Source organism: Naegleria lovaniensis (assembly GCF_003324165.1).
Source record: "Naegleria lovaniensis strain ATCC 30569 chromosome Unknown tig042, whole genome shotgun sequence".
NCBI lineage: Eukaryota > Heterolobosea > Eutetramitea > Acrasida > Naegleriidae > Naegleria > Naegleria lovaniensis.
In genome coordinates, this window is record NW_025407863.1 from 241,784 (window position 1) to 257,665 (window position 15,882).

At 36.7% G+C, this 15,882-nt stretch overlaps 11 protein-coding genes across 11 annotated transcripts; 3 read left to right on the top strand and 8 right to left on the bottom strand.

The window, feature by feature from the left end:
- Positions 1–371: 371 nt before the first annotated feature.
- Positions 372–3,941, bottom strand: C9374_010330 (uncharacterized protein; the record flags this gene model as incomplete). Its single annotated transcript, XM_044685863.1, has 1 exon — positions 372–3,941. One exon carries the CDS (start codon positions 3,939–3,941, stop codon positions 372–374), a length of 3,570 nt encoding a protein of 1,189 aa, XP_044544130.1.
- A 97-nt stretch (positions 3,942–4,038) lies between these two features.
- On the bottom strand, positions 4,039–4,839 carry C9374_010331 (uncharacterized protein; the record flags this gene model as incomplete). Its single annotated transcript, XM_044685864.1, has 1 exon — positions 4,039–4,839. One exon carries the CDS (start codon positions 4,837–4,839, stop codon positions 4,039–4,041), a length of 801 nt encoding a protein of 266 aa, XP_044544131.1.
- Positions 4,840–4,960: 121 nt separating this feature from the next.
- Positions 4,961–5,664, bottom strand: C9374_010332 (uncharacterized protein; the record flags this gene model as incomplete). The annotated part of the gene is made up of 2 exons (XM_044685865.1): positions 4,961–5,313; positions 5,415–5,664. 2 exons carry the CDS (start codon positions 5,662–5,664, stop codon positions 4,961–4,963), a joined length of 603 nt encoding a protein of 200 aa, XP_044544132.1.
- An 84-nt stretch (positions 5,665–5,748) lies between these two features.
- C9374_010333 (uncharacterized protein) lies at positions 5,749–6,502 on the bottom strand (the record flags this gene model as incomplete). The annotated part of the gene is made up of 4 exons (XM_044685866.1): positions 5,749–5,841; positions 5,903–5,986; positions 6,043–6,246; positions 6,317–6,502. The coding sequence occupies 4 exons, from the start codon at positions 6,500–6,502 to the stop codon at positions 5,749–5,751; spliced, it is 567 nt and encodes a 188-aa protein (XP_044544133.1).
- Positions 6,503–6,740: 238 nt separating this feature from the next.
- Positions 6,741–7,552, top strand: C9374_010334 (uncharacterized protein; the record flags this gene model as incomplete). The annotated part of the gene is made up of 3 exons (XM_044685867.1): positions 6,741–6,906; positions 7,011–7,106; positions 7,245–7,552. 3 exons carry the CDS (start codon positions 6,741–6,743, stop codon positions 7,550–7,552), a joined length of 570 nt encoding a protein of 189 aa, XP_044544134.1.
- A 115-nt stretch (positions 7,553–7,667) lies between these two features.
- On the bottom strand, positions 7,668–8,765 carry C9374_010335 (uncharacterized protein; the record flags this gene model as incomplete). Its single annotated transcript, XM_044685868.1, has 1 exon — positions 7,668–8,765. The coding sequence occupies one exon, from the start codon at positions 8,763–8,765 to the stop codon at positions 7,668–7,670; it is 1,098 nt and encodes a 365-aa protein (XP_044544135.1).
- Positions 8,766–9,590: 825 nt separating this feature from the next.
- On the top strand, positions 9,591–10,016 carry C9374_010336 (uncharacterized protein; the record flags this gene model as incomplete). Its single annotated transcript, XM_044685869.1, has 1 exon — positions 9,591–10,016. One exon carries the CDS (start codon positions 9,591–9,593, stop codon positions 10,014–10,016), a length of 426 nt encoding a protein of 141 aa, XP_044544136.1.
- A 613-nt stretch (positions 10,017–10,629) lies between these two features.
- On the bottom strand, positions 10,630–11,631 carry C9374_010337 (uncharacterized protein; the record flags this gene model as incomplete). Its single annotated transcript, XM_044685870.1, has 1 exon — positions 10,630–11,631. The coding sequence occupies one exon, from the start codon at positions 11,629–11,631 to the stop codon at positions 10,630–10,632; it is 1,002 nt and encodes a 333-aa protein (XP_044544137.1).
- A 21-nt stretch (positions 11,632–11,652) lies between these two features.
- C9374_010338 (uncharacterized protein) lies at positions 11,653–12,368 on the bottom strand (the record flags this gene model as incomplete). Its single annotated transcript, XM_044685871.1, has 2 exons — positions 11,653–11,851; positions 12,007–12,368. The coding sequence occupies 2 exons, from the start codon at positions 12,366–12,368 to the stop codon at positions 11,653–11,655; spliced, it is 561 nt and encodes a 186-aa protein (XP_044544138.1).
- Positions 12,369–12,594: 226 nt separating this feature from the next.
- Positions 12,595–14,019, bottom strand: C9374_010339 (uncharacterized protein; the record flags this gene model as incomplete). The annotated part of the gene is made up of 1 exon (XM_044685872.1): positions 12,595–14,019. The coding sequence occupies one exon, from the start codon at positions 14,017–14,019 to the stop codon at positions 12,595–12,597; it is 1,425 nt and encodes a 474-aa protein (XP_044544139.1).
- A 187-nt stretch (positions 14,020–14,206) lies between these two features.
- Positions 14,207–15,847, top strand: C9374_010340 (uncharacterized protein; the record flags this gene model as incomplete). Its single annotated transcript, XM_044685874.1, has 1 exon — positions 14,207–15,847. One exon carries the CDS (start codon positions 14,207–14,209, stop codon positions 15,845–15,847), a length of 1,641 nt encoding a protein of 546 aa, XP_044544140.1.
- Between the last annotated feature and the right edge of the window lie 35 nt (positions 15,848–15,882).

Genomic DNA, 15,882 nt, shown 5'->3' on the forward strand with positions numbered 1-15,882 from the left:
GCCCTATGTTCCATCCTTTGTACTACAACTTCGAGTGCAAGTGCACTGAGATCATGGGCTGAAATTAGTAAGTTTGTGATTTATCTGTTCTTATTCACAACAATTTAATTTTACTCACTTTCACAAATTGCCAATCTCTCTGGCAGCATTTTTCTAACAATTTGTACGCTTCGCCATCAATATAAAACCTTGGAAATTCCACTTCCAAATTCTGGAAGCGTAAGAATTGGCATTTTTAGGTACTAAATTGTTGTGTTGCATCATGCAATTGAAGAAGAATGAAAGAATTAAGGAAAAGAAAAAGCAAATTGACGAGTTCACATTCAAAAAGTCCTATCTTGGAATTGTTCTCTTATATTTTTCCTCAGTTTTTAACTTCTTGAACATTGGGGATATTGAGTATGACGAGTATTCGAAGCAACCATCACAGCAGACAATCCATAACGAATGTCTTTCATCTGTTTTGAGAGGATGTCTTTGAAATCTTCATGTTTTGCTTGTCTGAGGTAAGTGAGAATATCAATGTCATTGGTTAATCTAAGGAATGGATGGTCATCTGGGAACGTGGCTGGTGCTGTTATGGAAAGACCTCTGATTTGAGATAGCCAAGCATATTCAGTGTCTAATTCGAGAGAATATGCTGCCAATGCTTCATCTCTTGCATGATCGAAAAAGTCTTCAGAAATATCTTTCTGTAAAGAGGAAATTAAGAAATCTACACTTCTTTGGATGTTAAGAGGGTCCTCTGTGTGGTTGGGATAGTCACCAACTAAGAACATACTTGCACTAAGTCCAAAATTATGGAAAAGTGTTGTGGAGATTGGTCTACTGATTGCAAAGTATGAAAATCCACCTTGTGAACGAATTACATCAAATCCATATCTTGAAAGTAATGCATTATAGAGTTGAGCTCTGAGGTGTGAGGGCTTTTCAGCATTAATGCTATTTCCAGGATAAATTGCTGTAACAAGAGCCTTATTAGTGGAATAGGACAAAACTTCACATGTATAAGAGGCGTTTTGAGGTGTTAACTCTCTTGGGAAATCAGCTATAAAGTTTTTCACTTGTCGCTTGTCATAAATATCATGTCCAAGAATTTCAGATGGTTTTTCGACCCTTGGAATAGTACCAAACCACTTTTCTAATTGAGGCAACACGTTCTCAATAACAACATCTCCTACAATGTTGATCTCAAATCTATTTACATTCTTATCATTGTTACGAATTAACGAAAAATGTTGAGATACCCATTGTTGAACAGCAAGAGGATTTAAGTTTCTAAAATCTTGTAAGGTTGCGCGATGAAGTCTGTGTTCATTAGGGAAAGCTGCTCTCAAAATCTTATCAATGGCATAGGTGTTAATAGAGGTCATGGAATCGAATTTGTCGTCAATTTCAAGTCCTTGATCTTTCTGGTACTTGGCAATGACCTTTTTCTTCACGTTGTTGTTATAAATTGGGTTCATTGACAGTCTTAGCTTCTTGAAGGTGTCAGCATAAGACTTGGATTTAACATCACAAAGAGTATCAAGAGAAGAAGGATAATTAATACAGGCAGAACTTAGCTCAGCACTAAGAATAATGTTGTCTCCAAGGCACTTCAAGCCAACATTAGAGGCCTGTGGATAATACTGTTCTTTCTCAGAAGTTAAAAATCTTGACCCTCCAACAATGTTATAGTTCACAAACTCGCAAGCTCCCTTAATATTTGGGCTCTCGCTATTCTTTCCTCCCAGAGAAGTGATTTCAATATACGAAAGGCCCTTCTTGTATGACATCTTACTATCTGATTTTTTAATGTTCACTCTCAATCCGTTGGAAAGTTTGTAGATGGATAGATCTAAATTGTCATCTTTAAACTCTAACGAATAGGTTCCACTTGATATTGGCTCTGGTACGGTGACAGATGGAGAAGTAGACATTGTCAACAAGGCATTCAAAGCTGAGGAATCCAAGCTAAAGGAGGCTGGTGTATCGCTGTGAATAACTTCTTTGATTAGGGAAGCAATTTCTTCTTTTGTTGGCTTTTCATTTCTGGTCATGTCATCAGAACGACCCAAAAACACTGCAGCAGATATTTCAGATGTACGTTTCACATTTTCAAAGATGGTGGGTTTTTTAGGATCAATAACATCAGAAAGGCCTTGCAGTACGTACTGTGCTGTTGCTTTCACATGCTCTAATGTTGATCCCAGAGCAAAGCTAAGTCCGAGGAATTGAGATCTTGCTGCATACGAGTCATGCACGTTCAAGAATTCAAAGTTGGGATCTTCATTTCCGAGCAACTCAATTGCAAGAGTTTTTGAATCTTGTGTATTGGCGTAATAGGTTGGAGTAGCATGTATGACGTCGAGAGCATAGGAAACAGCAAGAACGATGGCAGAGTATGGCTCGTTTGCAATTTGTCTTAATTCATCAATGGCCAACTTGAAATCTTCCCTCCATGTGGACAATTCAGGTTGAGGACCTGGTGTAAGAATGGACAGAATGGTTAATTTTGATGCAAAAGGATACTCATTAGAAAGAGCTACTCCTGCAGATCTGGTTGTGAAATCTAAATCTGGGTATTGTATGGACATTTTTACCAACACTTGTGCAGTGTATACCAACTGAAACACCATATCAGCTATTTCTCTTCTGTAATAGTTATAATTTCGTGGAAATCCTTCATACTTTGAAGTGGTGATTAAATTAAAGTTAATTCCATTCAACCCATTAATTTCATCAAAGTAAATGAGGGAAGATTTTGGTGTTGCGTGGCCAGGGTCTACTGGTTGTGGTTTTGGTGAAAGAGTTGGAACTTTGGTCGACCAAAATTTTGTCACCATGGATTCTAGCTTGTCCAAGTCAAAATCTCCAACGATGAATAGCTTCATATTGCTCAACTTGTACCACTTGTTGTAGAATTTGGTTAAATCAGAAGACTTCCATGCTCGTATAGAATCAGTTTTTCCAATAGGAAATCGTTTAGCAATGGTAAATGTGTCACCTCCATGATTTTCAAAGGTAGCAGATAAAGCTTGATAGTAGCTGTTGTTTGCTCGTCGAGCCTCTCCCAGAACGGCACCTTTTTCAGTTTCTAAGCTGTCTTCCAGTACTTCTGAAAGCTGAACTTGGTTATTGAGAATACCCATAATTCGTTCAAAGCTCTCCTCCTCATTAGAGCCGATTTTTGAATTGTACAACTCATAAACTGTACTTCTGAAATAGGTGTATGCATTAAATTCGCCCACATCACTTTCTTCAATTTGTTTCCACACTCCTCCTCGACCTGGAAATTCTTTCGAGTTGTCAAAAGCCATGTGCTCAACCATATGGGCCATACCTTCCTCTCCATTTGCTTCGTTGCAACTTCCTGTGTATACTTGCATCAATGATGTAAATCGTTTCTTAACAAATGAATTTTTCAACAGAACGTATTGAAGTCCATTTTGAGAAATAGTGCCTTTTCTAATATTTGAAGTCGTTGAAGTGACACCAGAGTTCTTTGATTCGTTGACAATGGCTTGTAAATTTGCAGTCATTTGTGGAGCAATCAAAAACAAGCCTAATAAATAAACTACTAAAAGAACAATTAATCCGATAGGAATACAGCAGCAACAACATGTACAACATGCAATTATCGAGTTGGAAATCTTTCTCTTGTTGTTGGGCTGTCTCGAACGAAATCTTTCATCGACAGTATATAAATAGGTTCCATTGTCCTCCGCTTCCATCATTCGTTGATTCTCAGAAAATCCTCTTCTTGATGATGAGTGGTTAATGGTTTCGTCAGCTTGTTGTTGGCCACTATGAATTAAACCATCGGTAGAATCTCTCGGATTATATTCTCTCAATTCTTCTTCCTCATGATGGTGATAGGAGGGTTCTTGCTGATGTTGTTCATCACTGAATTCTCCCCGATCATCACCCACATGTATTCGAGAGTCATCGTCGCTCATTTTTTCTATTTTGTAGTAGAAGAAGGAACGAAGGGAAATTCCACACAATAAGCAACACAAAATAATACACTATTGATAATAAATAAAAGATTTAATTCTACTTGTTGGGAGAGTTGTGTTGAACTTGCTGTCTGTTTGATTGTTGTGGTTGACGGTCTTTGTTTTGTTGCTTATTGTTGGAGGTATCTTGGTTGACCTTAAGATCTTGGTGACCTTGCTTCCATTCTGTACCATATTCATCCTCATACCATTTATCCCACTCGGTTAGCAAATTCTCGAGTTCATTAATTTTCTGATCCTTTGCTTCAAGTTCTTTGAGGTGAGAGAGCTCTTTTTGCAAGGTTATCAAGCCCTTATCAATGTTAATGAACTCGTGTTTTTCTCTGAGGTCGATCATTGAAAGCAAATCAAACTTGAGGTTTTTAGGCAATGACGCCTCCTTGTTAACGATATTCTTAATTTTCTCAAAACATTCATCTAATTGCTTTTTGTGCTTCATTCTTGCGAGAATTGTACCTGCTACTGGCAAGAATAGTGTGACAAGTTTGACATTTAACTCAGTAGGATTGCTCAACAACATATCCAGTATTTTAAATCCAATAGATGCGTCTACTACCAAGCATGACACAAGCTTTCCAATAAATAAAACATTATTACATCTTCTTCTTTGGTATTGATATTCCTCTTCTAGGGTCTTTGAGCTATCAGTGACTTTAAATTCTTCCGTAAAGCCTTTTTGGCAAGTAGTTAAGAGTTTCTTTTTGATTTCTGCAATTACTGTGTCCTCTAATTGTGACTCATTTTCGTCGAGTTGCTCCTTCAATAGGTTACCAATCGTATTATAAATTCCTCTTTCAACAGCTTGCTCATACAAAATATCAACCCAAGCTTGTTGCATTGTTGGTGATTGCTTGTAGAAGGAGAACTTTTTGAAAATGTGATGACGTGTGCTTTCGTAGACTTGTGGTGTTTGACTGGCTGCGCTAGACACTTTATCGAATCCAGAAGTAAGCTTCCCATCAAATTCTTAATAAAATTAATGGTTTCTTCTTCTGAACGATGTTTCTTGCTTGAGTTTGAGGTTTGTGTTGTTTGAAGGAAGAGGGTTTGTATTGTCTCTCGTGTGTCTGGCTTTGCTCGTTTTGATTTCTTGGTTGGAAGGATTTTACATTGGGGTTTAAAGCAGAGGAACTTGTTGCAGCAGAAGTGCTAGAGGTGGATGGCTCGCTCTTTGCCTTTTCTTGATTGACAGCATTTTCTTGTTGTTGTGGACTGGACTCTCTTCTTGGTTTTTGAAGTTGTCTTCGATGATGGTGCTTATCTTGACCCGTGGGTTTAGTGGTGGTGGTACCTTGTTTGGGTTCGCCAGTACCTTGATGATCATCATATGAACAAAGTTGTATGTAATGATCATCAATTAATAGAGAGTGTTCAATTAAGAAGGAATACGATCGTGATCAAGACTATACTCACCTGATGATGATTGATTTGTGGATGGCTTGTTCGCCTCGGATGATGATGAAGTCTTTGATTCCGATTTCTTCAAGCCCTTCAAATATTGCTGATATTCAGCCTCGAATTTTTCTTCATCATAATTTTCATCATATTCTTGATAATCCTCTTTGGAGACCCCATGTTGTGGTTGCTCTTCTTCATCATCTTCAACATCAGCCCAATCGTCATCGTCTTCGACAGTGTGTGGTGGTTGTTCTTGTTTCGACATTTTTTTGTAGCGTGATGTGTGAAGGAATGAGAATTCCCATCATTTATTGACGACCTGAAACTTGTGATAGAGACATGTTCATCATTACGAGACAGCAATGAGGGAGATGTCAGAAAGGTGATATTCACTGTAGGTGTCTTGTTCTAGTATCTGTCTTTTAAGTTTTAATTTTATAGCCTAAAGAGTTGTATGAACGAATGGCTCAGCAACAAGCAGCTAACTGGATCCAATTACTTACCATGCCCAATTCAAATCTTGAAATGAATGATGCCAAGTCTGTGTAGCCTCTTTTCAAAGCCTCGTCCTCTGCTGTTCTCCAATACTGTTATTCATGTGTAAGGAAATTACACTTGGCCATTAATTTTACAAGATACTCACATAATTTACAAGTGTTTTTTCAGCTCCATATTTCAACAAACATTGCACAATATCATGATATCCATACATGGCTGCAATATGTAGGCAAGTATTTTCAGCTCTAGTAAATTTAATATTCAATTCAATATTCTGAAAAGAACATAAATATTGAACGACTAAGTGTCGATTCCGCCAACAAGCCATTGCGAGAGGTGTCATGTTGTCCTAATGATCATCATTGTTGTTATTTGAAATAATGATTCCGATGTTGTCCCTTTAAACAATCAATCCTTACCAGATCTTTCTGATTGATATTGCATTTCGCTTCCTCAACAAATAATTTTACAATATTCAACAAGCCATGTCCTGCTGCCGTATTTAAAGGAAAAGACGAAGGTGGATAAATTCTTTTTTCAATCAGTGATCGCAAAGCCTTCTCATCTCCTCGCAATGTGAGTGTTTCAATATCTTCTGATTGCATTTTTTGTATTTTTTTAGCTTGAATGGAGGAGCATGAACTTTTATTCACCAATCCTTTCAAACGTTTTTATAGCGTGTTGGCATGACAAGAGCAAGACAGATATTATGTATGAATACAAATTTAAGGAAACGAATGGTCGGTCTATTTCATCGATCTGCTTTGGCGGATCCTACTACTGCGATAAGTGCGATCGTGATGACAGCTTGTTGATGGAACTTTAACACACAAAAAAACCAGAATGAATTCTTCAGACTCCTCCAATCCATCGATACGATCTTCTCTCAAACAACATTGGTATCAAGCTCGGGAAAAGGGTCTCAAACTTTCCTCTCCTGAAGTCTTGCACGATGGCACCACTTTCAAATACTATCACACAAAGAATGATCTCCTTATCTTTGTCAAAGGTACTGATGAAACATCCATCGTAAGAGGAGAGGGAATTTGTGAGAATATGAATGCACAAGAATTTATGGAGACTTTTTAACAAATGATATGAATGTTCGGAAAGAGTTTGACGCGCACACGATGCGAAGTGACATTGTGGAAAAGTGGCACGATGAAGAGGGAGATTGGTTTGTTCAATATTTTGCAAGTCCTTCATTAGGTGAGTTTGCAATGACATAGCCATGCAATTTAATTATACAAACTTTGGTCATGAATAATGGTCACATGCCATTATCCAAAAGCAATGGTGTCATCGAGAGATTTCATTAATATTTATCGAATTGAAAGTTTTCCACAGGACAACGAATTGATTTTCACCTCCACGGTGTTCCTGAAGGGTATCAATTGCCATCCAATATTCAACCTGTGAAAGGGGCTGTCCGAGGAGAAAATATCTTCTCCACACTTCGTTTGAAACAACTTGAAAATGGAGATTTGAAAATGGTCTATGTGAATCAAGCAAAGCCCAATGGATGGATTCCTTTCAGTATTATTAATGCTTCCATATATGGAGTGCCACAAGTGTTAAGACAAACCGCGTTGTATCTCAGAAAAACATTAAGACATTTGACCAAGTATGAGGAGGGATCAACAAACTTGAAATAATCATTAAATTCATCTTTTCATTATTAATTTGATTACTTCAAGAATATCTTCAATTTCTTGTCACGGATATATTTGAACGATACTAACAAGAATGTAAAGCACTTTAGAGCTCGTCTCAATCGTCATTCTCGTCATCAATACGGTCAAAGTAATCTAAGGTGCGCTTGCGGGGATAAAAGGTATGACCTTTACGATTGCGATAAGAATCAAACGGAATCAAAGTAAGCACTTCAAGAATATCCGTCAATTTTTTCCCACCATTCTTACGCTCTGCTACGAGTGAATCAAGACCCAATTTCTCAAATATGAGCTCAATCTGTTCTCGTTCAACATCACACGTTGTATCATCATTGTAAGTAGATATCTCTACAAGAGAATGATTCTTTCCCTCTTCATGTGAAACGAGCTCACGATAAGAAATAGTTAAATGGTCACGGCCCTCATATGAAAACTGAGTAGAATAATTGCTTGAGGAAATGTCAAGCAGTAACACAACACCATTTCCATGAACGTTGTGGATCATGATCTTTCCATCGAGTTCTGTCATGCCGCAATCATTGGAATATTCAAATTCAGAAAGTTCGAACTTTTTGATGAATAAGCACGAATTGAGTGCTCGCTGCAATTGTTGCATCTGAGGTAATTGTAATAATTCGGTGATTCTGGATAACTTGAGCCCTGTATTGGGTTTATAATTTTCCTGATGATAACGTTGTGCCTTTCGGTATAAATAGAGAGGAAAAAGAAAGAATTTCACTCCATTCACTTCATTGTGATGTTGCTGTGGTAGCAAGTTGTTAAAGTTTTGTTGATACATGTTCTTCCAATTGGAATTGTATTCATAAAGAATCCAATCATTCCAAACCTTGCAGACACTTCTCACATGGAAAACAATATCACTCATTTCCAAGAATTGAATCACTTCCCAAAACATGTCTTTTTGTTTTAAAAGTAATTCATGTTGAATCGGAATGAAATTTTCATCCGTGTATTGTTTTACAATTTTCAATATTTTCCTGAATTGTTGGTTGTCGCCATTATTCGTCAGACATGGAGAATCTTTTCGCTTCTTGTTGTATTGTTGATTCGGAGTGGAAATTTCATGCATGATTTGGGTAAATTCATGAGTTTCCGTATTGAACTGTGTGTGGATTTGATAGCGCACGCCATTGAGAAACACAAAAGAATTGTGTTGCTCGAAAGGACAAGACATTTTTTTTCTTTGTGAATGAACTTGATCAACAACATACGCAGTAAAGTAACATCAAACCAGCTTGCACGTATGCAAGCATAAACCACATCTAACCACCATGCATAAGTAGCGATATGATGATTGATATTTCTAAGACATGACAACTAATTTTTCTGATGTCGTCATCAGATGACAGCACTGCATGGTGTTCAACTGATGTCTATGCTGATGCAGGTCGTCGGGAAAGGAATTTGGATATATTCGATTTGAGTTCGGTGGTGACGGAAACTCATGTTAACAATCAAAACATTCCAGTGGAAAAACATGTATGACGAGCCCTTGCCTTGGTGGTGGATTCTTGTCGTGGCATCAACATACGGAGAGCTCAAAAAGCAAGGTGTTATTTACCTTGTTTTCCTGGTATAGTCTTGCGAGCTCATATCAAACTAATCAAATCCAAGGTATTAGGTAGTTCAAAAAGGTCCGTTGTGAACAAGGAATTGATGTTGAAAAACTTGTTTTGTGAAACGGACTGCAATTGATTAAACAAGAAACAAATTCCATGATCAGAAAAACTACAACCGTTTTGACCCTAGTGGTCTTGTTCGCCTTCTTGTGTTTTGCTTCACAAGTTCTTTGCAAAAAACCAAAAGTCCACATTTTGGATCCAGTTCCTAAACGTAATTATCAAGTCTACCAAAAGAATGCTGCCAGATGGTGGCAATGGGCCATGGGAAATGGTCCTGTATGCAATCCAATGACTGACACTGATGGTAGTTGTTGTCACGTTGGTCAAAAAGGAAAAGTTTGGTTCTTGAGTGGATTTTCTCCATTCGCTCTTCGTAAATGCACGTTCCTTATGGAAAGAGTATTTTCTTCCCAATTATTAATGTTGAAAATCTTGGAATTGAGACTTGTGACTTTATCAAGAATGTACCAGGATTAGTCAAAGGAACAGATCACTATAATTTGGCATGTGTCATTGTTTCCATGAATTTGGTGGAATCCTTGTCTTTGGAAATTAATGGAAAAAAGTTTAACAAGGAGGATTTAACAAGACATCGTGTTATTTCTAAAAAGTACAAGGTAACTCCTGCAGAAGGAAATATATTTGGTCACCCAAGCGTCAGAACCATTGCAAGAGCAGATGGTTGGTGGGTCATGTTGGAAAATTTAAAACCTGGAGTGTATCATATTGAGTTTTCTGGTGAAATTCCAAACATTTTTAAATTGAGAACTAAATACATCTTGACCGTGGCCAAGAAAAAGTGAATTCAAAAGTGAACTGTCCGTGGACAGCGGAATTTATGTTTGGACTTTGTAAATAGTGTGTGGAACCGCAACACGGTTAAATATACTTTCTTAAAATGAAGTTCTCTTTCATGTTTGTGAAACCAACAATAATTCATGACCTTCTCGGCTGGTAATATTGAAGATGTATTACCTCAAAACTTCTACCATGCTCTCAACGATTTTTGGGTTCGATATTCCACGGGTGAGGTTCTATTTGTTAACGTTTGATCGAGTCTTGTTGTTACAATTGGCACTCAAACAAGACCAATAATCGAGCTGAATTAATTGCTGGAATTTTGGTGACAGGTTACAGTCATGATGGAATTCCAGCCATGTTGGGTTCTATTGTTGACATTGTTGCATTGCTGCAGACGGAATGTCCGGACCACTCTTGATAATTGAATGGAGTTCTTGTGTGAAACTTCCACCTGGAAAGGTTAGCACCAAAGACTTTGTTGTGTGTAATGATTGGTGTAACAAACGCTTAATGGTTATAAAAGATTTAACATACCTTCTTAACACCGACATGCAATGTGTGAAAAAAACTGGACTGAACTTGAAAATTTATGTACATTGAACATTGATAATGTTCTCACTTTCTTGGTGTGCTTGGAGAGGGTTCTTGTTGTTTATAACTCGACAGAGTTTCAAATATTTCTTCCGATGAGGTCGAAGAGCTCATTAATAATTTCTTTAACCAACCCATTTCATTTGATCTTTTGTGTTGCTTGGAATTCTTATCATTACTAACGATGGTTGGAGTGGTCGCAATGGTTGGTGTGTGTTTTTCACTTCCTCTTGGAGTGGTTGCATCTTTGTCAGAAGTATTAGCGGAAAGTATAGAATCGTCACACTTGTGAGAACATTCTACGAGTACTTTTCCAGAGGGTACTAAACATGTCTGATCGAATTCATGCAATTTGTTGTTCGCTCGATCGAATGAGAAGAACTTTTTACAAATGCCAATTAATTCTTCTTTTTCAGTGTCACTAATTTTCAAAGTTGGATCACAAATCCAATCAATATTTAACAATCTCACAGTGACAACATCTACTGAGCTAATTGCAATGGTTTTGAATTTGATTTCAATTTGCCATTGGAAATTATACACTGGTTTCAAAATTGAAGGACTTTCCTTCTTCATGATACAATCTGTTCTCTGATGAAGAATTCCAAACGAACATCCATGTGGATCTGCACCTTCTTCATATCTTCTAAACTCAACCGTCCAACTACCTCGAACGTCTTTGGGTTGCAATGGAATTTTGGATTGTAAAATCGCAGATGCAATTTTACCAAGTGTTGAAACGACCACTAATTGTGCAATTCCACACAAAAATCTGAGAATTTCTGGATGATTGGTCGAATATAATTTTTTTAACACTATTTTCATGTCGGAATCGTCAAGATTGGATGGAACATGATTCAATGCTTCATAATAATCATTTTCAGTGAGTGATTCATAATACAAGACATGATTATGTGAATTCGAATTGGCAATTGAATGTTTGGATGAATCATTAAATAACTTTCCCAATCCATTTAACAATTCTATAAACATGGTAATTCCAGAAGAGCTATTGCTGTGATTCATCTGTGATTCTTGTTGACTTCTTCATGGAATGATTTCAAATGTTCGAGGTGACAGTGACAAGGGTGTGAAACGGTTGATGTGATTCAAATGTTGTTCACCACTCTCTTTCGACGATGGAAGTAACACTAATTGATCCATCGACTCATCGGACAGAATCGTTGTAGAGGTGACAGAACCAGTTTCCAATAGTGGTTTCTTGACACTCACTAAAGAAATGACTCTATTTTGAAAAAAGTTTCATCACGATTCAATGCCATTCAATGATTGCCGAAAATTTTTAACAATTTCAAAATATGAATAATTATTTCATCGTTTTTCACAATTATAATCACACACACACACTAACACACACTCAAGAATATTACAACCACTTACTTTAACATTCTCATTAAATCTCTTTCAAATTTTTGTTCGGAAAGATCCGTATGACACAACTCGGTATTAAATATTTGACCTAAATGAGACAAATTAGATTCCAAATCATACTTCTTCTCAAAGGTATTGTACACTGAATTGGGAGAAGGAGTGGAGGTGTCGGATGAGGAAATTTTAACTTGTTGATGATTATTGGAAGAGGATGGTCGTGGAGATTTATTTGTTGTTTGTATGGTTGTGTTATTATTATTGTTGTTATTGTTATTATTATTGTTAGGATGGGCTTGTTCAATGCAGGATAGAGTTTCAGCATGATCTTCGGTCGAGACCTGAGATGGTTTCAATCGGGAGAAGAGATTCATTTTTTTTTGTAACCAACTGTCAAGTGATGGGAAGAGACAAAAATACAAAAAGGACTAAGGGAAATACTTCGAATTCAAAGTACTTCCTCTCAACTCTCGAAATGGATGATATTCATAAAAGGTGTATTTATTGTTCCTTTCAAAAAGAACGAATTGTGAAAACTTGTGTGAACTTTCGAATCGAACGACAATCACAACAACAAATTCGAAGAAAAATTCCTACCTTCTATTCAAAATTCTCTACAGTATCCGATAAAGCAGCTTCTACAGTTTCCTTTCGATATCTTCTAAATTCAATAATCATGACAAAAAGCCACAACACGAGTGAGAAAAAGAAGAGTAACAAGATGCAATCAAAAATACTCGCAAAATGAAAGAGACATCTTGGAAAATTCTCCAAACTCGATCCATAAATAAAATAATTCCAATAAGAGAGTGGAATGTCATTGGGAATGTTCAATAAAAGAGCCATCAAGATTAAGAGACGTGTTAAAATAGTGGGTCCTCCATTGGTGTGATTGGTTGATGTTAATTCTGAAGATGTAGTCAATGTGGAATATGGAGTACTCATTCTATTCTTCTTTTTGAAGAGTTTTGTGAAAAGTCCATTGAAAATAATTAAAATCGAAATGATGGCAATTGGAACGCGTTGAAATAATATTGCTGAAAATTGAAGCCATTTGTAAATTTCCACATTTTGTAAATTATTTGAATGAAGAGCTCTCAAGAGAATGGCAATCACTGAAAACACAAAACACAACGTTGCAAATGCTTCAAATGAAAAGATGGTCCAAAAAATGGAAGCTCCATATTTTCGAATAAACGTCGTATTTCTCTGAAATGTTGATTTCATTCGTTCTTCTTCTCGTTCTTCTGCAATTTGTAAATGAAGCATGGCTCTATACGACTTGTCTTTGAGAGCAAATCCAGATCGATGTTTTCTTTGATAATTGAGAGACAAGGTCAAAAACAATGCCGACAAGGAATGCATCAACATGCCACATATCGTCATTCCATATAAAAATCGATTATCTCGTTTCAATTCAGTTGGTTTTCCAAAATGCACTGCATTTAGAACTGCTCTCAATGCAACCAATAAAAAGTAAACAATCCACAACGTATTAGAAATTGAACTGGTTCGAATTCGTTTTTTCACATGTGGTAAAAATACAGAATTATAGGATGAAAAGACAATACTTGCAAACAACAATGACATGACTGCAATGACAATATACATGGAAAAGGTGGAAGGAGCTTGAACGAGTAAATCAAATTTTCCAGTATTTGGATTGATATAAAGTGTTGTAGGACAAATTGGAAGATGAAATGTAAAATCTAAATCATCCATCACTGAATAATTGGATGAAAGAGAATAAATAACACTTGTGAGAGGAGAAGGATGAGTGCGTATGGAATTTGGTTGTGGTTTTTTGTGAACACCAGTCACCTCTCGGACTTGTGGAGTGTCGTCAGAAAGGAAAATGTGTTGAAAAGTGTCATCGATGGCGAGTGAAAATGATGTGAACATGAAAAATTGAACAAACAAGATGGAAGAGATACAGAGGAGGAAGAGAGGATGACCATGTCGAAGAGTGATGGAACGGCACGGTTGGAATTTCCCAGCTCTCGATTGTGTTGAGAAGAAGAACATTTTTTTTTAGTGTCATGATCGATTATAATGATGTTCTGACAGTTTTTGTGAACTCTCGATACTACTGAAATTTCATTTGTAAACAACAGTATGGCTCATTAATTTCATTAATGATTCACTTGTTGATATTTTAATGTTACAAAAAAATCAATTATTAATTTTGTAAAAAAAATATTAGATCATCATCATGAATAATTACATGACCAACAGTAATCCCACTATTTCTCATCCTCTTGAAAATCCATCCTCTCCCAACACAACATCATCCACTACGGGAATTCCTTATAATAGTTCCATGCATAGAAGCATCTCACAAGCTTCGGGCCTCGGACAACAACCATTGCAAGCCTTTACATCATCACCCTCGGTGGGCGGATCCAGTGCTCTTCATTCTTCTCATTCTTCCTCTAATTTATCTTCTCCACTTTTGAGTAGTCATAGTAGTCCTACATTCCTACCAAGTAGTGTTTCGGATCATCCAACAACAGCTACAACAACAACACCCACCAATGTACGTTCAAGTACCATGTATGGAGTTGGAGCCATATCATTATCTCAACAAGAAGCAGTCAAAAACTTTTTAAAGAATCGAGAATTTCCTCCGCGTTTAGTGAAGAGAATGCAAGATATTAAAGCACCATCGTTGGATGGATGTGTGGAATTGGGACAAAGTGAATCATGGAAAGAAATGCTCAAATTGTGTGAGAAACAATTGCAATTGCCTGGAAGACCACATGAGTTGTTACAATGGAGATTGTGCCAATTAGTGAGCTTACTTCGATTAAATATTGGTGATTATGCTCAACAATGTGTGGATATGATGGGAGATTTAGAAAATAACTCGAGTTACTTTTATGAAAAGTATCCAAATATTTATAATACAAGTGGTGCCAACAGTAGATCTGGAAATATGATGCCTTTCAGTATTCTCATTATCAAGGCCATCATTCCATTGATTCAATATTTACGTAATCCTACAAGTCAACAACAACAGCAACAACAAGTGATTCAACAACAACAATCGAATCCGAATTTACCTCCTCTACCATCTGTGACGGATGGGTCAGCTATTGCTATGGATCGATTGTATGCTCTTCTAAAAGTTTGTTCTGATCAAATCAAAGACGAGAACGGAAAGCACACTGGTGGAATTTTGTATAGTAAGAGAGCTAAAATGCATTCTAAAATAACCATTTCATATACACCATTTGAAGGATCACAAGAAGAATGGAGAATTAGAGAACAACGAGTCGTTTTCTTTATTGTGACATGTCACATTGCTAGAAAAGAGTATTATCTGGCTCTTCAACTGTCAGAAAAGATGTTAAAATATTATGCTCCAATGGAAAAAACAGATTTTGAATCCTATCAAAGATTGGAGTCTTTAGTTGGATGTCTTTATTTGCAACAGGGAATTTTGAAGCCAGCGAAAGAGCACTTTTTAAATGTTGAGAAAAGAGCTATCAATCCAGAACGATCAGTCATTGTTCGGTCCAATAATGGCTACATGAAATTTGCATTGGGCTATTATGCTGATGCTTGTAAAGATTTTGATTTTATTTTGAAAGAATTAGATCCTTTCTGTGTTAATGCAGCTAATAATAAGGCCATTTGTGAATTGTACATGTGCGAGCTTACCAAAGCTATTGAAACTCTTGAAGAATTCATTCGACAAGATCCGTCGAGAACCTTGGAAGAGACCCTTGTACATAATCTGTGTATTTTATATGATCTGGAGAGTACAGAAAGTAATGAAAAGAAAATGGTTATTTCATCGTTGGCTCACAGATTTAGAGGTGACGATTTTGTAAATTGGATGATTAAATAGTTTATCAATAGCTTTCAACATCTTTTTGTTGACAG